The sequence below is a fragment of the Saccopteryx leptura genome, chromosome 13 (genome assembly GCF_036850995.1).
Source record: "Saccopteryx leptura isolate mSacLep1 chromosome 13, mSacLep1_pri_phased_curated, whole genome shotgun sequence".
Lineage (NCBI taxonomy): Eukaryota > Metazoa > Chordata > Mammalia > Chiroptera > Emballonuridae > Saccopteryx > Saccopteryx leptura.
In genome coordinates, this window is record NC_089515.1 from 29,710,069 (window position 1) to 29,729,213 (window position 19,145).

The 19,145-nt window shown below is 55.7% G+C and overlaps 2 protein-coding genes across 11 annotated transcripts in view; one reads left to right on the top strand and one right to left on the bottom strand.

The window, feature by feature from the left end:
* Nucleotides 1-785: 785 nt before the first annotated feature.
* SFRP5 (secreted frizzled related protein 5) lies at nucleotides 786-7,616 on the top strand. The gene is made up of 3 exons (XM_066355444.1): nucleotides 786-1,428; nucleotides 4,029-4,106; nucleotides 5,842-7,616. Exons 1-3 carry the CDS (start codon nucleotides 927-929, stop codon nucleotides 6,186-6,188), a joined length of 927 nt encoding a protein of 308 aa, XP_066211541.1. The 5' UTR covers nucleotides 786-926; the 3' UTR covers nucleotides 6,189-7,616.
* Nucleotides 7,617-13,175: 5,559 nt separating this feature from the next.
* Nucleotides 13,176-19,145, bottom strand: part of ZFYVE27 (zinc finger FYVE-type containing 27) — a 29,843-nt gene continuing 23,873 nt past the window's right edge. For all 10 annotated transcript variants that reach the window (XM_066355259.1, XM_066355260.1, XM_066355257.1 and 7 more), the window contains 3 exons: nucleotides 16,008-16,054; nucleotides 15,742-15,823; nucleotides 13,176-14,811 (listed from right to left, as the gene is read on the bottom strand). In XM_066355259.1, the coding sequence (XP_066211356.1) occupies nucleotides 14,747-14,811; nucleotides 15,742-15,823; nucleotides 16,008-16,054 (194 nt within the window). In that variant the 3' untranslated portion in view covers nucleotides 13,176-14,746. The remainder of the gene's footprint in view (nucleotides 14,812-15,741; nucleotides 15,824-16,007; nucleotides 16,055-19,145) is intronic.

The window sequence follows — 19,145 nt, forward strand, 5'->3', positions numbered from 1 at the left end:
AGTACCCATCCACCTTACAGCATTACTGTGTGAATTCAGTGAGGTAGTTTATGCAATGTGCTCGGAACAGACTTGGCACACACTAAGCGCCCAGTAAGTATTAGCTATCATTAGACATAGTAGTTGATAAGGTTGTAAAATGCTGTGCAGTGTCTTTGGCACTTAAGTAGAACTCACTAAATAGCGGTTATGGTTATCTTCGCTCCCACTAGGTCATGATGTTCCCGGAGGTGGGTTTTGGGTTACATCCATCTCTGACTCCCCAGAAGACAGCACCATACTCAGCCCAAGCAGGAGCTCAAAAAATGCTTGAGGGCTGAGGGGTAAAGAACTGCCTGGCTGAACCAGGAGAGTGTGGGCCGTCAGGAGCCTCCCGCTGGGAGACGGGAGAACCGAGGTGTCAGGGAAGAGAAAACAGAGTGGAAGGGGAAAGGCCCAGACGGAGAGATAAGCAAGCGAAGTGAGTGGGAAAAGGAACAGGAGAGGCCGTGGCGAAGAGAGATAAGGAAGAAGGATGGAGAAGGCGAGGGACGGGGATCATGTCGAGAAAGGTGAGGGAGCCTCGAGGAGAGGCGTGAGACGAGACCCGGGCTGCGGCAGGGGTGCGGACGACTCCGGCGGGGCGCAGGAGCCGGCGCTGGCACGGGCGCGGGAGCCGGTGGGAGGGGCCGCCGGCAAGGCACCCTGCCTCCCCGCAGCCTGGGGCGGGGGCCGGGCGGGCGGAGATTGGCTGGGCGCGCGTCAAGGCCGGGGCTGGAGCCCCGAGGTGGGAGGCGCCAGGATCACTTGGTGCGCCCCGAAGGGGAGCAAAGTCGGCCACCCACTTGGACGACTTCGGTTGCGGCGCGTAGAGGGGAGTGTCGTGGCAGAGGGAGCACGCGGGGCAACTGGGGCTCCGCGCACGGAGCGGCGGGGACTGCGCAGCCATGCGGGGGGCTGCGCTGGCGCTGCTGCTGGGGGTGCTGCACTGGGCGCCGGCGCGCGGCCAGGAGTACGACTACTACGGCTGGCAGACCGAGCCGCTGCATGGGCGCTCGTACTCCAAGCCCCCGAAGTGCCTCGACATTCCCGCCGACCTGCCGCTCTGCCACACCGTGGGCTACAAGCGCATGCGGCTGCCCAACCTGCTGGAGCACGAGAGCCTGGCGGAGGTGAAGCAGCAGGCGAGCAGCTGGCTGCCGCTGCTGGCCAAGCGCTGCCACTCGGACACGCAGGTCTTCCTCTGCTCGCTCTTCGCGCCGGTCTGCCTGGACCAGCCCATCTACCCGTGCCGCTCGCTGTGCGAGGCGGTGCGCGCCGGCTGCGCGCCGCTCATGGAGGCCTATGGCTTCCCCTGGCCCGAGATGCTGCACTGCCACAAGTTTCCCCTGGACAACGACCTCTGCATCGCTGTGCAGTTCGGGCACCTGCCCGCCACCGCGCCTCCAGGTAGCGCCACCACCGCCCCGAGCGCTCCGATGGTCCTGGGTGCCCGCGAGCTGGGCCCTGGACGGATGCCGCTCCCCCAACCCCTTAGCACAGCTCTGCAAGCCCCCGTAGGTGTCAAGCCTTGCACGCGCGCGCGCACACACACACACACACACACACACACACACACACCCTAATTATTGGCCTTAAGCACCCCTGGGATTGTCTCTCACAGCCTTCCAGCCTTCCCACCTCCCCGCGGACTGCCAAAGTAGTGCCTCCCTGCGGTTCTGGATTCCCACTGGTTCTCCCCATTCCAACTCCGGGCCCGAAAACCCTCCTGGTTTCTCCCGCAGCACCCACCTTCCCAAGCCGCTGGAATCCAGGGGGTGGCAGTAATACTGTCCCCTCATTGCCTCGCTCAGCCCAAGAATGCTGGAGGTCACCAAACAATTCTTTTCACCTCCCCCATAACTCTGGACTCTTAAGACACCAAAGCAAGGATTCCCACCTGGTTTGGGGACCTTGAGAGGGGAGGAGGGCTGAGGGAAGGAATCTAGTGAAAGACCCGGGTCTAAGTGCACACCTGGGCTATGATTTCCATCTCCCTGTTTTCAGTTCCTGGGAACCGTAAACTTCCTCACTCTTCTCCCCCAGTCTCCCATACTGGGAGGCCTTGGGCAAGGCTCAGTCCAGAAGAAAGAGTAGATTGCCAGGCTCTGCCTCTTTGGGGAGTTGCTTAACTTTTAGCATAGGTTTCCCCATCAGTAAGAATGAAAATGACCCCAGGTTCCTGAAACCTATGACATCCTAAATGCCCACCTCCAAGTCCCATTACCCCTAATTCCTCCCTGTCCCAGCCTCCCTTGACTGTGCGTCCCCTTCAGCGGTGGTCTGCCCAACTCCTTCCAAGACAGAGTAACCCCAGCTGGCACCAGACAGGAGGATAAACCGCAATACTGAGCAAGAACGCTTTGCCTACATGGCTAATATAAGAATCTAAGGAGCTCCCCATACTAGGACTTTCCCAAAGGGCAGCAGGGACCCCAGCATGCCCCACCCCCCACCCCCAGAGCTAACCTCACCCACACAGTGCCCAGTCCTACACATCATGCCCTTTCCTGAAAAGTCAAGGCTGGGTAGGGGTCCTGTGACTGAGGAGTGTTGAGAAAAGGGAAACCACCCCCCCCACACACACCCCATCCTCAGGGTAGAAACAGGACAGGAAAGCAGGGGAGAAAAAGCCAACTCTAGCAGAGACAGCTGTGGTGCCCAGCAGGAATCCCAGCTGGCTCCTTGTCTGGTTTTCTTAGAGCCCAACCATTAGCAGTCTGGAAGGCAGGAAAGTCCCAGGCTCCGGATCCCTCCTGGCCCTTACCCTTCTTGGAGCCCCCTCGTTCCCATTGTTGGCTAGCCCACCTGGAGACAGGCACAGGAGAACAGAGGTCAGGTGCTGTGCGGTGGCCTCAGGACCAGAAGCAGCCTGAGTGTGTGGCCAACAGACAAAACTCAGATTATTTCATATAAAAATGAAGAGTTTGGGGTTCCTTTGAAAAATCCGTTCCTGTAGTGCTAAGGCTGGGTGTTCCCACTTTAGAGGGCTGGTGTCCTCTGCTACAGTCCTTGCCCTGCAAGCATCCCTTGTCTACCCACAGCTTGCACCCTGTGTTCCGTGAGAGACCCCACAAACACGCCCACCCCGTCACTAGCCTGGGAGTTACAGATTCTGAGTTCTAAGCTCAGTCCTTACAGCTTTGCAGACTTGCATAGCCACTCTGGGCCTCAGTTTCCTTTTTCTTTTTTTTCTTTAACTTATTGATTTTAGAGAGAGAGAGAACAAGGGAGAGGGAGAAACATTAATTTGTTGTTCTACTTTATGCATTCACTGGTTGATTCTTGTGTGTGCTCTGATTGGGGACTAGACCCGCAACCTTGATTTATTGGGACAGCACTCTACCAACTGAGCTACCTGGCCAAGGCTCCTTTTCTTTAAAATAAAGAAATACCTACTTCATAGGCTGAGGATTAAATGAGACAAAATTTAGAAGACAGGGAATGTCATGGCCGCAGCTGCCAGGGTCTTGGGCGACCATGCCCACCTGGGCAGTTTCATCCTGCATAACCTTCACAACTACTCAGTGAGCAGGCGGTGTTATCCCTACCATCATAACTACTCAGTGAGCAGGCGGTGTTATCCCTACCTTCACAACTACTCAGTGAGCAGGCAGGCGGTGTTATCCCTACCACCATAACTACTCAGTGAGCAGGCGGTGTTATCCCTACCTTCACAACTACTCAGTGAGCAGGCGGTGTTATCCCTACCTTCACAACTACTCAGTGAGCAGGCGGTGTTATCCCTACCTTCACAACTACTCAGTGAGCAGGCGGTGTTATCCCTACCATCATAACTACTCAGTGAGCAGGCGGTGTTATCCCTACCATCATAACTACTCAGTGAGCAGGCGGTGTTATCCCTACCACCATCCCATTCCCTGCTGAGGAAGCAGAGGCTGGGCAGGGGGAGGTGGCTCCTCAGTGGACTAGCCTGCACCCTCAGTGGCTCTTTGGACTCTGGTCCCCACACCAGCCTCCCTCGACTCCACCCTTGCTTCTCTCTTCAGTGACCAAGATCTGCGCCCAGTGTGAGATGGAACACAGCGCCGACGGCCTCATGGAGCAGATGTGCTCCAGTGACTTTGGTGAGTGTGGAGCCCACGCAGCCAGCCCCAACCTCCTCCTTGACACGCACACAGATGAACATGTATGCCCACACCCATCACTGTGAGCCCTAACAGTTTTTTTCTTATTGATCCCTTTAGACTCTGCTGATAACCATGAACCCTCTCCCCAGAGAACTGTCCTTTTTTTTAAATATCATCTTGGGGGCTTGGGGTCATGGTCCACAGGCCTAAGAAACCATCGCTGGCCAGGGCTCCTGTAGCCCTCCCTTGCCAACGTCCACAGAAGGGACTCCAGGGCTGGGTTCTCTTTGGGGGGAGCAAGCTTAGCCCCAGGATGGATGGGCACAGCAGGTGGGAGAGATGGGCTCCAGGATAGAATTGCTGCCCCCTTGCCCTTGGGCACCCGGCCAAGTACCCGCAGCACTCTGGCCAGGGCAGCTGCAGTCACCTGCCTCACGGCTTCATCCTGGAGCCTCCCCATTCCTGGGGCAGCTGAGCAAGTCCAGTCGGGCCTTGGCTCCTGCATGGACCACACAAGCCCAGCTGCGATCTTTGCCGGGTCAGCTCTCATTTTGTGTCTTGGCCTCCCTGTCTGTGAGAGAGAGAGCGTGACAAACCTTCACTTCCGCAGGTCTTTCCTGCCACTAGTCTGTTTGGGAAGAGAGTGCCACATAGCAAGGTGGGTGTGCATCCAAGACAGAAGATGAGAGGAGTTAAGCAGTGAGGGGGAAAGAGCAGGGAAGAGATTTTATAACAATTTCCTTTCCTGGGTGGAAGAGTTATTCTCTGGCTCCTCCCTGGAGGCTCCGAGATGGGGTCCAGAGGCCTGAAGAAGGGAGAGATTAGCTCAGGACTCCTTATTCTCAACTGCATTGGGCTCCCTGTGGTCACCTTAGAGTGCCCTGGACAGTCACTCTCGGACCACTCTCAGTCTTGAACCACATCTCCCCATTACCCTCACACACTCACACCCCCACACACACCACAGACCTACTCTCCTACACAAACACAGCACCACGCATGCGCACTCTCACTCACACTTCACAGCCTCACACAGATGGGTGGTATGTTTGCGCCAGCAAGACTTCCCAACCTTCCGCTCAGTGACATGGTGGGTCACAGTGGGGTTTTCACCCCATGGAAACCAGCACATGCTACAGAGCAGGCCCCTCTCCACAGCCAGCTGTCAAACATTTACCAGCCCACATTTACACCATGTATGTACACACACACACACACACACACACACAGACTCCACCCATATATACGGCACAAGCATACACACAGTCAGAAATACCATTCAGAAATACCCCCAGAGATCATGAAGTCCAGCATCCCTCCATCTCAAGGGTCCCTCTCTACCAAACCCTCTAGTTGGTGACCGCACTTCCAATATTTCCCTCCTTTGAAAGCTTAACACCCCGCTCCCTACGGAGAATTCTCCACCCTGCTCTTCATGTCGGGGAAAGGCACAGGCTCTGGAGTGGGCCAGACCTCCCTTCAATCCAGGTTCCAGAATGTAGGCAGCTGACAACCTCTCCAAATCTCATTTCCCCCCACCACCTGCATACCTCCAGGATAAAACGTGGTCATGTCCATGCAAGTCCGACACATGATAGGAGCTTCATAAATATTAAAATGTGTGTGTATAAGCTCCACCTCTCCAAGCACAAGCACTGTGGGGCCACCAGCATCCTGAGCCAACTTTTGTGACTGGTCTCATGCTGTCCTCTGTCCACACCCCCACACACAGTGGTCAAAATGCGCATCAAGGAGATCAAGATAGAGAATGGGGACCGGAAGCTGATTGGGGCCCAAAAAAAGAAGAAGCTGCTCAAGCCGGGCCCCCTGAAGCGCAAGGACACCAAGAGGCTGGTGCTGCACATGAAGAACGGCGCGGGCTGCCCCTGCCCACAGCTGGACGCTCTGGCCGGCAGCTTCCTGGTCATGGGTCGCAAGGTGGACGGACAGCTGTTGCTCATGGCCATCTACCGCTGGGACAAGAAGAATAAGGAGATGAAGTTCGCCGTCAAATTCATGTTCTCCTACCCCTGCTCCCTCTACTACCCCTTCTTCTATGGGGCTGCTGAACCCCACTGAAGGATGCTCCTCCCTGCCCCACCAGCCAGCTGTGCCTTGCCCTCTGTCCTTGTGCCCGGGGCACACTGTCACCTCCTTCCCTCTGGTCTGGCCCCGAGTCCCAGCACAGACCCTAAGGGATGGGCGTGGAGCCTGGGCTGTCCTTGTCTGAGGGGTTTGAGGTGTCTGTGGCTTCCACTCTTAAAAGTAAGGCTTTCTCTTCTGGGGGGAGACCCCCAGGGTCTCAGTGGGCAGAGGGGAAAGTGGAGGGCAAGGTGGAGGGACTGTGAGCAGCCCATGGAGAGGACCATGGTGTCGGCTCCCCTCTGCTGGGGGTGGGGCCTCGCCTTCCAGAGGGAAGTCTTGACACTAGGCTGAGCCACTAGGCCAGTTCTCCACCCCCACTGTCCCTTCACGTGTCCTCTCGTAGCCCCAGAGGGAAGGCATTAGGGTCACAGTGTCCCCCAGCCACATCTCCCTACTGTCCCCATCTCTGACAGTTCCCTCACCCTGGACTGGAGAGAATCCCAGCCTAGACCCCCTCCCAGAGGCTTGCTTCTTGGGGTTCATTCCTCAGCCCTCGCATGCCCCTTTTATCTCGACAACGAGTAAATTATTGCTACTGCTATGAGGCCACAGGTACCAGACTGAAGCAGGTAGGGTTTGGTTTGTAATTTTTTTTTTTTTAAGTTTTTAATTAAATCAAAGAAAACAGTTGGTCTTGACCAGGTGATTTCTTTGTCCGGCTGTTCCCCAGAGGTAGGAGAGAGAGGTTCAGAAGGGACTTTTAGAAAGGGGCCCTTGTCATAACCCACAGCCTGTCCACATAGACGTACTCAGAATGCCTAAGGGGAGCCATGTCCGTGTTTGTGTGGGATCCCCCAAGAGCACACAAGGGTCACCCTTGTCATCCCCACCACTAATGGGGGATGGAAATGGTCACCTCTTGTCCCTGAGGAGGGTCAGAAACACCAAGTTCCCCAGCCTGCTCCCACAGTCCCAAAGGGTCTCCCCCACTCGGGCAATGCCTGCCCTGAGGAGCCCAAGAAGACTGCGGCACGAACTACTCAGAAGAGCCAGAAGCCTGAGCGTGTCACTCCTCCACCTGCAGCACCCAGGCACCCCTGCAGTGGTCCTGGCCCCGAGGAGGTGAGGGTGCATGCTCGCTGGGCCGGAGCATCAGCACGGCATACAAGCTCAGGCCCCACTCGCGCCTGCAGTCTCACAGTCCACAGTTCAACACATAACCTTCTCATCATCAAAGGAGCTTCTATGAAGCTGGACCTTTAAAACAATTAAATCCGGATCTCAGGAGGGTGTGCAGAAAGAAATCGGCATTTCTAGATGCTCCCGGGGTGGTTTGCAGCCAGGCTGAGAACCCCCATCTAGGTAATCTAGATAAGCCCACAGCTGACGCGGGAGGACAAGGGGCTGCGGTTTCTCAGGCTGGAGGGGCGTCCGTCCTGCGTGTGGAGAGAGAGGCGACCGCTATAAGGCCTGAGGGGGCTTCTGCAGGGAGCTCAGAGCAGATGGAGGCTGCTTCCTTGAACCGAGTGGGACAGGGAGGGGACAAGCCTTGAAGCGGAGGCCACAGGCTGCTGCCAGACAGATGTCAGCATTTGGAAGAGGCAGTGCCCAGAAAGAGTCCCTGAGGCGGGGGCGGGGGGGGCATCAGCAGATACTGAGGAACAGGACAGATCTGCCCAGAGCAGGGAGCTGGGACGCCCCGAGGGGCTTTCCTCACCAGTGAGGGCACAGCTGGGATGCCAAGTCCAGTCCAGGCCTGCGGCTCCTCCGAGACAATGGGCCGCGTCTCTAAGGTGAGAAGCCCTGGCTCCCGGGGCTCCCAGGGGAGCACACCGCCTCAGACGAGACGGAGGGCCGGATTCCGCGGTGGGGCCTGTCGGCTAACAGGTGGTCCGCCGGCCTGCCCATAAATCAGTCCCCGCGCCGTCAGGTGGCCTCGCCGCAGGTCAGGAGCAGCAGAGGCCCGCTTGTTTCTCCTCACCTCGGAGGAAGCCACTGCCACCCACCCTCGCCCGAAGCCTGCCCAGCCCACCTGGCTCCCTGAATCCGCCTCTTGTCTCCCAGCCTCCTGCCCTGACCAAATGTTTACGGACACTTCTATGGTCAACCAGGAGCAGGGATTCTTTTTCCACTGAACACACAGGACGGGGCCTCATCTGGCGGCAGCACAATACTGACCTCTGTCAGGTGCTGGCAGCTGGAGGGAGCAGCAGGGAGAGGCTCCGGAGCCCAGCCCAGGAGAGCGCCCCCCTCCCAGGGGTCAGGCCTGCTCTGCTACCAGTCCGTCCCCGGGATCTGCTGTCCAACCCCCAGCAGGCTCCAGCCTGGGACCAAGAAAAATCCTCCCAGAGCCCAGGGAGGCCCTGGAGCCCACCCTTCATTTCCTTCAGCCACAAAAAGCTCGCTCCAGCTGGTCGGGAGTGGCAGCGGGGTGCCAGCGAGCTCTGGGCTGTGCATCGTGAATGACTGCATTTGACTGCGCGCAACATAAACTCCAAGAAACTGGGGCCGCTCCACACCACGAGTCTGCAGATGGGCAGGGGCGAGGGCCACGTCCCACACGCAGTCTGCCTTCCTGCTCCACCCGGGGGTGGCTTTTGTGTTCATGGGCACAAGATGGTGCCTTCTCCTCCCCACTCAGCCACAGGCGAGCAGCAAGGCGGGAAGGGCTAACAGCAAAAACAGCGCGTCAGCTGCCTCTGGCCCTTTTGATCAGGAAAACACTAACTTCCCAACAAGTCCCACCTGGTAGATTTCCACTTCTTGCTCACCAGCCAGAACTAAGTCACATGGCTACCCCAGTTGCAAGGGAACAGAGGTCAAGTGCTTCACAGGGTACAAAATCAAGAGTTCTGATAGAGAATGGGAAGGATTTGGGGTCAGCTGCTCAATGATCAGGTGAGAAGAGGCAGTCAAGCCCAGTTCTGGGTTCCAATCCTGTGATTTGGTGACCATGCAACACCAGTAACATGGACCAGCTGTAAAATGGAGTAACAGTGGCTACTTCACAAAATAACTGAGTGTTAAGTGGGAAAATGTATAAAAATACCTGGAAACAAAGACCAGCATTTTCAGGGGTCCCCAAACTTTTTACACAGGGGGCCAGTTCACTGTCCCTCAGACCGTTGGAGGGCCGCCACATACAGTGCTCCTCTCACTGACCACCAGTGAAAGAGGTGCCCCTTCCAGAAGTGCAGCGGGGGGCTGGATAAATGGCCTCAGGGGGCCGGATGCGGCCCGTGGGCCGTAGTTTGGGGACGCCTGATTTAGATGATGTTCATTAAACCATAATTAGTATTTTTATCAACCAAAGGCCTGGACCTAGCATAGTACCTGCACATGATATGTGTTCAGTAAATCACTGACTTGCTAACCCACTAAGAAACCACTACTGATGAGAAGGCTCCAATCTCACTCCAAGAACCCTGACAACAGCGGAGCGGCCAGCCCCAGACTGTGGCTTTTCTCCCGGCTCCCAGAGCAGCCCACCCTCACCCCCACTACCCTCTCAGCCCCGTTGGCATTCAGCCTCTTGGGTCCCACAAAGGAAGCTCACATCCCACAACTGTTTAGTCGGCTGTGATCCTGGGTAAAGTTCACTCCTTGGGAAATACAACGTGGGGGGTGGTTACTGCTGGAATGTGTGTGGCTGGGACCCAGTGTCCCAACCCAGACAGCAGGCTCTACTGGGGCAGTGAAGAGAGCGGGCGGCCAGGGGAATCCGGAGTCCCCAGCCCCCAGCTGTGCCAGAGAATGGAATGTGCTGCTCTGGGTGTTAAAACAGACCCAGCCAAGGAGGGGGGGGGTGTTCTGGGAGCTGGCAGGAGTAGCTCCTGCCACAAGGCTGCCTCTGTTCCCCTGGAGGCTGAGCCCACTGCATTAGGGCTGGGGGTGGGCAGGCCCCTACTGTTAGCTGAGTGGCTCAGAAGCTCCTGGAGCTAGTTGGGGCAAGGTAGACCTATTGGGGGGGGGGTAACGGTCAGCATTGCTATATTCTCCCAAAGCTTCTCTTACGAGGCATCTATAGATGCCTGTGGCACAATTCACATCCCAGCCCGCTGGCTTACTAGCTATGTGATCTGGGGCAGGTTACTTAACCTCTCCAGGGCTTCCATTTACCCATCAGTTAAATGGAATAAATAACAGAACCTAGCTTTGGGAACTTTCCTTAAGACTTAAATGATAATGTGTTCGGCATGTTGCCTGGCACAAGTGCTAAATAAACACCGGAATTATCTAGGTATTATGGTTGTCTTAGGGCCACCGGTGATAGGATAGATGCTGGAGCCAGGGCCCCTCAAAAGGGTTGCCCCGAATATTCCATGGAGACAAGAGGATAAAAAGAAGTTTTGTTTGGCTTCAGCAACAGAGATCAGGACCACAAAGATCCTAGAAAGCACAGCCAGTTCCAGGTCTACCAGGGCCACCAGAGGCTGCTCCCACCACTACCAAACCACAGAAAGACAGGCAGAACCCTCAACCCAAGCCAGGCAGTGGGGGCCGATGGCCCGTCCCAGGTCTGCCCCCGCAGGCACCAGGGCTGTGGCTCCGGTCCCCTCCTCCTGGGTGCTTGAGAACTGGAGGAATCTTCTGTTGTTGTGACAAAGACAGAGGGACAGATAGGGACAGACAGACAGGAAGGGAGATGAGAAACATCCAAATCTTTGTTGCAGCTCCTTAGTTGTTCATTGATTGCTTTCTCATATGTGCCTTGACCAGGGGGCTGCAGCAGACCGAGTGACCCCTTGCTCAAGCCAGCAACCTTGGGTCCAAGCTGGTGAGCCTTGCTCAAACCAGATGAGCCCGCGCTCAAGCTGGCAACCTCGGGGTCTCGAACCTGGGTCCTCCACATCCCAGTCCAATGCTCTATCCACTGTGCCACTGCCTGGTCAGGCCCCTATAAGGAATCTTTTAAACAGGCATCCAACTCTGCAATGAAGTCTTCTGGGTCACCCCACGTTCAGCCATCTCCACGCTGCTGACCCCAGCCAGCCAACTGTAAGGCACAACCCAGCCTGATAAATCCCTCTGTGGTTTCGTCTTCCTGGTGGTACCTACCGTGTAGCTGTCCATCCTCACCTGCTGTCTGAGGCCCTCACAAACACCACGTGGGATGAGGTGGCACCCAGCTGCCCTCCTGTTTCTCACACCCCTGCATCCCGTGCTCCTCAAGCTACTTGCTATGGTCTGCATTTCACCACTAGGCATTTTCTTTTTTTGTTGGTTTTTTTTGTTTGTTTGTTTGTTTGTTTTAAGATTTTATTTATTTATTATAGAGAAGGGGGGGAGGAGCAGGAAGCATCAACTCCCATATGTGCCTTGACCAGGCAAGCCCAGGGTTTTGAACCGGCAACCTCAGTATTTCCAGGTTGACGCTTTATCCACTGCGCCACCACAGGTCAGGCTAGGTATTGTTTTCATTTTCCCAAAATAAATGATATTGACTCTGCTTTTTCCAGCTACACTCTGGCCTTTCTCTGAGATTCTTTCCTGAATAACAATCTAAGATTATTCTCTGGGGTAAAAATAAATAAATAAATTAGGGCCCCGATTCTCAGCCCTCCAGGACAGAGTTGTTTGCTTTCTCTGCAGATTGCCCAGATGAAGGCAATGAGCTAATGCTCACTGAACGCTTACCATGGGCCAGGCCCTGTGCTCCGACTTCACATGGACTATCTCAGTTTTAATCCCGACGGCAGCCCTACGAGATCAGTGTCATTATCATGCCCAGTGTCATTATCAATATCAGTATCAGTGTCATTATATTTACAGTTGAGTAAAACAGCACACAAAGGCACGGGAGCTACACCCCTATGACAGCTCATGTAGTGTCACTACAGCTGATGGTGCAGCAGGGCCAAGGATGGAGCCAGCCCACAGCCAGCACCCATCCCATCACCATTAGGACACTCCCTGGCTAATGCAGGCTCTAAGTCCCGTTCCATCTAACACCACGGGGAACACACATCCTCTAATAGACACGGAGTCACCTCTGCAGGGAGAGGCCGGACTGGGCGATCTCTGAGCAACCTTCCAGCTGACCTGCCGTGGCACGCCCTCCACGCGAAGCCCCTGCCGCCTCTTCCCTAAGCCTGTGCTATCACTCCTGTCCCCCTGGCTCAAAGGCCCTGCTTTTCTTTCCACTCTTCCACAAGGTCCTGGCTGCCTCCCTGCCTCTCAGGGCCCCTCTGGGGCTGCTGGGACTCCTGCACACCAGGGGCAGTTCCTGACCTTTGCAGAATCCCACCTGGACCAGACCAAGGCACCGCATGCTGCAAGGACACCGGGCACCTCGGTCTGAGCTGTGCATGCACGAGCTGCCACTAACCTCAGCTGCCTAAGGCGGGGTCTCGCCCTCCCTTCTTCACTGCCCAGGCCTGCAGTCTGGAAGACTCAGCTCACATCCAGCCCTGGTCTATAAAGGGCCATGCTGAGCCTTCCACAGACACTCCTTAACTTCCCCGGACTCAATTTCCTTACCTGTAAAATGGGGAGAAGTACAGCACCTGGCTCACAGGGCCACTGTGAGGACTAAATGAAATACTGTGTGTAATGCACTTACCACAGTGCGTGGCAGCCAGCTAACACCCCGCACGCTCAACTTTCAGAGAGCTGCCCTCGCCTCTCAGCCGTCCCTCTTCCAGCTGACCCTTCGCTTTCTCAGGGGGATTAGCTAAAATCTTCCCAGTCTAAAGCCTGCATTGCTTCGAGTTTACCAAATTCTGGTCCCAACCTACCCCAGCCCCCATAATTCGGTCACAAGACAGAGAGCTTCAAGTCGATCCAACAAACATGTGCTGAGCCAACCCTGTGGAAGGCACAGCTTCCCTCCTCTGCCCCGGCTCACAACCCGACTGTGGAGTCCACGCCCCGTCCAGCCTGTGTGTGGGCACAGCCCAGGCCTGCAGACTCGGCCAGCACCTGGGACCCAGCTCTCCAGACTCGGGGAGAGGGTGAGCACAAGGACCAGGTCAAAAACAAGAAACTTGAGGCCTTTTTATTGATAATTCTCCATATACACAGAAGTCCTTTAGTTCCTCTCCAGTGTAAAGAAAGCACAGGGTACTTAAGCCTTATCTCTGAACAGAACAAGGAGCCTGAGGAAGGGGGTACACGAGGCCTGCCGGTTCCCCAGGGACTCGCACCTCACTGCCCCTTGTCTTCCCAGCCCCAGCCAGACGGGTTGGCCTGGTGAGAAAGTTGGCTTAGGATGGTCCTTGTCTCCCCAGCCTGCCTCCTGGGCCCCTGCTTAGGGTATAGAAACATCTCCACCTCCTGTGGGCCCTGAGTCCCAGGCAGCCCCGGACTCCAGGGAAGCATCTTAGGGCAGAAGTGCCCACCCTCCTCCGCCCACCTGTGCACATGTTCCCAGGTACCATGCAATAAATAAATAAATACTTCAGAAAGGCAGGGCAACTCCAGTGGAAGAAGGGGTGCCTGAGCCCGCTCACGGCTTAGAGACACAGAGCCCCGAAGAGTACAGAAGTGAGTATGAAATTGTTGGAGAGAAGATGGGGACCCCAAGTAGCCTTATCCCACAACTGGGACTGTCCTGCTGGAGAACAGCCGGGGAATCTAGGACCAGCTCAGCAAGGTCATACACTTCCCAGGCCCCCAAGGGCCAAGGTTTCAGGACCTCTGCTCTGCTCGCCCGGTCTCACACTCTGGGATGAGGAGCCGGGGAGGAGAACTGTAGCTCTGAGCCAGAGGAGGGTGCTCGAGGCTCTGGCAGGGGCAGCAGAAGCGATCTGAGTGCCTGGCATCCTATCCAACAGGGCTGAGGACATCGGGGCCAGGGCAGCATATGGGCTGGGATTCTGCCAGTCAGCGTTTCTGCAGGTTGGGGCTGAGGTCCTCTAGCTGCTGGGCTCCCTACGTTTTGCTCCAGTTAATACTATGGACTCTTCCAGGCCCTCTCAGACACGGCCTCCTCTGGGGGAACCTAGGAACCTCCACCCTGTTTCTAGACACAGGTTTGGTCCTGCGAGCCCGGGCCACACCCTCTGGTGGGGAAACAATGCGATCCTGCCGCCTGGAGGGACATTCAAACAACAGAGCTGGGGCCTGGCACTCCCCAGCTCTCTGTAGACTCTCAGAGGCAGAGGGCCTGACCCAGCACCCTGTGAGGAAGAATCTTTTACCAGTTCTTTCTCTCTCTCTCTCTCTCTCTCTCTCTTTTCCAGTTTCTGATCTCCAGTCTCAAGAGTATTCCCAGCCTGGGAAAGACGCCCTGATCCTCAGAGATTCCAACAGGGTACAGCTCTCTGCTGCCCTCTAGCGTACGTTCCCTGTCCAGCCCTGAGTCTACCAACAGCCCAAGACAGATCAAGGCAAACATGCCAGACCCTGCAGGGGCTCCTGTCCCCTCTGGGGTTTGCAGGAGTGGGGAACAGCTCCAGAACCCAGCTGGAGACAGCAAGGGCAGAAAGGGGAAGCCTACCTAGCACTTGGGCCACAACTGCCCAGCACACACCACAGGGGGCAAGGGGCAGGGCGAGTGGGGTCTACTGCTGGCCCAGGGACTGTGCCTGCTTGGACCCTGTCTCCTCTTCTCACTTGCTCAAGGTCTGGTTACAGGAGGCACACACAAACACAGTCTCTCTCTGGGCTTCAGGGGCTGAAAAGGAGGAGGAAGAACTTGGTAAGATGCTTGTTCGTGCCCTTTAGCTCATGGCCCAGCCACCAGGATCACCTCCCCGGCCCCCGAAGCCCAGACCACCCACTGCCCAGCCCACACCCTCACTGACCCAGCTCCCTAGCCTGACCTCAGGGACTTCTCTTTTCATGGGAACCAGGGACTTTAGGGGTGACCATGTCAACAGCAGGCCTCTCCCAGGTGTTCTATGCATTAGAAATTATTTTGCCACCAACTCAACACCTTTAAAAATGTTTTTAAAATAAAGTACCAGAAGAAAAATTTCAAAACTGTTTTAGCGGTGGTTATCTACGGGTAGTAAGATGACAGGATTATTTTTCTCTTCCTACTTCTTAGTAATCTCCAAAACTTCTAGTGTACGCATATGCTACTTACATGACCAAAAGGAAAAAACCCTTGATTTCTCATTGTAACATATAAGGAACTACACAAAACACACTCCCTTTTTAGAGCACGCATATGTATTTATCCTATGTGCACGTTGGCATGCTTCCTCTTGCTTATCTATGTGTTGTTTGTTACAACGAGTATGTACAACTTTTATAGAAGGAAAAGACATTCTTGTCTATTTTGTTAAAAGTGTTCCACGGTAATGAGAAAAATAATGAAATTCAGCACGGTGGCCTCCTCTGGGCAGGCGGCGTGGCGCTGTGGAGCCTGTGGTGTGCTAACACTGCTCTATTTTTTAACTGCAGCGAAGCAGTCAGCAGCATTCATTATCATGCTTCATAATTCAGGTATCTTATATACATTCTTCTGCAAGGATCCAAGTTCCCGTGACCTCCCCCTGACCCCTCACTCCTATCGCATGAGGCAGCACCTCCTGGGGGGGGGGGCAGACAACCACTCCCACGGTCCTGACCCCTGCCCCCTGCCGCCTGCACCACTCACCTGTGGCCCCCATGGAAGACTTGGGCACCTTGAAGGAACAGCACCGAGAACAGAAGCTGTTTCCGCAGTTACTGCAGCTCCGCTACAGACACGAGCCAAGGTCAGTATCAGATGTACCCGCCAGCCCCAGGCACCTGCAGCCCCCAGCACCCCTCTCCTGTCCACCCACTGATCCCACCCAAGGAACCTGGGACTACTGTGGGAATGGGTAGGTGCCCGGGGGGGGCAGAGCTGAGACCCAATGGGACACCCACAGGGAGACTTACCCGCTTCTTCAGCACTGAGAAGGTGGCTGAGCAGCCCGTACAGCTCCCTGAGAAAGAGGCAGCAGCTCAGCCTTGACCCAGCCTGGGCCTCTCGACTCTCACCTGCTCCTAAGTCTTCTAAATGGGGACCCTCAGGCCACCAGCCCAGCCCAGCCCAGCCTCCTTTGCTGGGAGCAGTGAGCAAGGGAGCCAAGGCCAGACTCAGAGACAGAAGGAAAGAACCGACGTCTCCAGACTGTACAGGGCTGCCAGTCCTGGTACGCTTCCGGGGCTCCGAGGCCCACCTGCAGGTCCGGCTGAAGCAGAAGAGCGTCCAGCAGCATCTGCCCCTGGAAACCACGCCAAGCTGGTGGGGACCCGACTACAGGCATCCCTCAGAGGAGGCTGCTCCAACAACTGGAAGTGAAACTTTCCAAAGCGTTCCCTTACAAACACTCCACCCACAGAGAAAGAAGGAAATGCCTTCTAAACCCCAGACCCTGCTTTCTGTCATAAAGATTACAGGAGAGGCTCTCAAAACCAGGCACCTTTCAAGAAGACGTGCAGGGTAAGGGATGCAGGCGCTGTGAGTGACAGGCCGGATAGAGTGAGACAGAGCTGGGAGATGACAAGATGACAAAGTTTCAGACAAGGAAGGAGAAGTCAGTGGCAGCTTAGAAGACAGCTGGGAGGAGGCAAGGCGGATATAAGAAGAGATGAAGGATGGGCAGGGAGGAGACCAATCTTTCTATTTCAAGGCAAGCAGGCCTACTAGACGCTGTGCTCACCTCCCACCGCGGCTCCCGGAAAACGAGTTAGAAAGGCAAGCTGCAACAGGGATACAATCTAATAAAGGGTACATGAAGGTGGACGAAGAGAATCGAAGGGTGGAGGCACACTGAGACCGGAGGAGGGGAGGAAAGGCCACCTGGGCCCTGCAACTTCAACAAGCTCCAGAAGCAAAAGCAAACTGACCAGAACCCAGAGGGACCCGGGGGGTGCCCCACAGCACTGACTGCGGTGCAGGGCAGGTATCTCTGGGCAGGCAGGGGGAACTGAGCAGGGGCCACAGTAGGCACGAGGGTGACCCCAAAAGAGGACCAGAGAGCCCTGTGGGCCCAGAAGGAAGCTGACTTGGGCCCTGGAAAAGCCTGAGGGGGGTAAGGCTACTGGAGGAGAACTTGGGGCCCAAAAGCCTCCTGTGACCTGGCCAGACCAATCATCAGCTTCAGGGAGCACTGTGGTACCTCCTGTCTGGCTGGGTACCAGAGCACCAGGCCTCACCTCCACACAAAAGCCCAAAGCTACACTGGCACCTACATGTGGCCCCTTCCTCTGTCCAGAACCCCCTGCTGCTCTTGTTGAGGGATACCCCTGTGTTCAAGGAGAGGACCCTAACTAGAGCAAGGAGGAACCAAAAGCCAAAGTGCTCAAGGCAAATGTGTTGCCATCAGTCAGGCTGTGGCCCCAGCAGAGGAAAGGAGAGAGGAGAGCACAGCAGGTGCTGCGGGCTGGTGGTGCCAAACCAGGAAACAGGCCCCCAACACTGAGAATGTGGGCAAGGCAGCCTGCCTCTGCTTCCCCACTGCAAGGGGGCAGGGCTATGGGACTGAGAAAGGAGCTGTCCAAACACTGACAGTCTGGCCCATGTCTGGGGATTTCTCTATACCGGACAGAGTGCCAGGGCCAAGATCCCAAGTCAGCCATGTGGTCTAGTAAAACAAACGTACCCAGACACAGGCCTGAGGCCAGGGAGGGTTCTGGGTGCACACAGCAGTTAGGACAGGGATACAAAGGAGGAGAGCACCCCTTTTCCCTTCCAACGTCTACCAACTCTTCCGGCCCTATTCTTAGCAAAGGTCCTGACTCATCAAGTGCCGATGCAGTGGGGGCAATCCGGCAGGGAGGAGCCTGATGACATGGGGCTGCCAGGGGCGACAATGGCGGGCCTTCTCCACCAGGGCTCTCCCACTTGGAGGTCACAGAGACGCTCCTGGGGGCCCGTCCTCATTCCTCCCGTGCGCCCGCGCTTCAGCTACTGGCAGCCGGGGTGCCATGGCCCCCAAAACACTCCCCTCACTTTGGTCAGTGGATCCAGACCCAGGAGCAGAGTTCGTACACCTGTCCTCACAGCAAAGAGCTTGAATATATCTCAAGAAAGGGACAGTGAGAGGTTGAGGAAAATGGGGAACTAAGAGGGAGTAGGAAGAGAAGCATTTTCTGTCCCTGCAATCTTCACAGGAACCTGAAAGTCCTTTGCCTATCCTGGCCGGGATTATCTGAACCAAAACCAAATACAGAAATGAGACAGGAATAAAACCAGGGGGATGATGAGCTAGAAAGAACACAGAGCCATATCACATGTCCTGGATTTGAGTGACAGCTTGACCATTAACTGGCTAAAGACTGAGCAAATCACTCTTCTCACCTCAGGTTACACACCTATAATATGGGAACACCATACGGACCTTTACTTAAACCCACAGATATAATTATCATTTGCCAGAGCTAAAGTACTAATTCTCAAGTAGTGTCACTTAAGACTTCTGGAACCTTCTAAGCCCATAAGGACTGCCTGCTCCTGTCACAGCTGCAGTCAGGTCTAGGTGCAACAAAGCAGTGAACAGATGCTCCAGAGAAGCCAGCAATCGCCACAGATAAAAGAACAGGATCTCAAATGACGGGGCATTCACATGGTAGAAGCAGCAGCATGTCGAGGACCTCTGATCCTAAAAAAACACCTGTCCTGGTTGCTGCGGGGACAGGAAGGCAGCCCTGGATGCCCTGAGCCAAATTCCTCAAGAGAGCCTGACCTGTGGTGGCACAGGGGGTAAAGTGTCAACCTGGAACGCTGAGGTCGCTGGTTGAAAACCCTGGGCTTCCTGGTCAAGGCACAGATGAGAAGCAACTACAAGTTGATGCTTCCTGCTCCTCCCCCCTAAAATCAAAAAATAAAAACTTTTTTAAAAAAATTCCTCAAGCCTGACCGGGCGGTGGCGCAGTGGATAGAGCGTCAGACTGGGATGCAGAGGACCCAGGTTCGAGACCCTGAGGTCACTAGCTTGAGTGCAGGCTCATCTGGTTTGAGCAAAGCTCACCAGCTTGGACCCAAGGTCGCTGGCTCGAGCAAGGGGTTACTCGGTCTGCTGCAGCCCCACG

Bases quoted from the DNA above. Each gene is read 5' to 3' on its own strand.
- SFRP5 (XM_066355444.1), top strand. From the start codon at position 927: ATGCGGGGGGCTGCGCTGGCGCTGCTGCTGGGGGTGCTGCACTGGGCG. The intron at 1,429-4,028 runs GTAGCGCCACCA...TTCTCTCTTCAG, and splicing joins GCCCGCCACCGCGCCTCCAG to TGACCAAGATCTGCGCCCAG. The intron at 4,107-5,841 runs GTGAGTGTGGAG...CCCCACACACAG, and splicing joins GATGTGCTCCAGTGACTTTG to TGGTCAAAATGCGCATCAAG.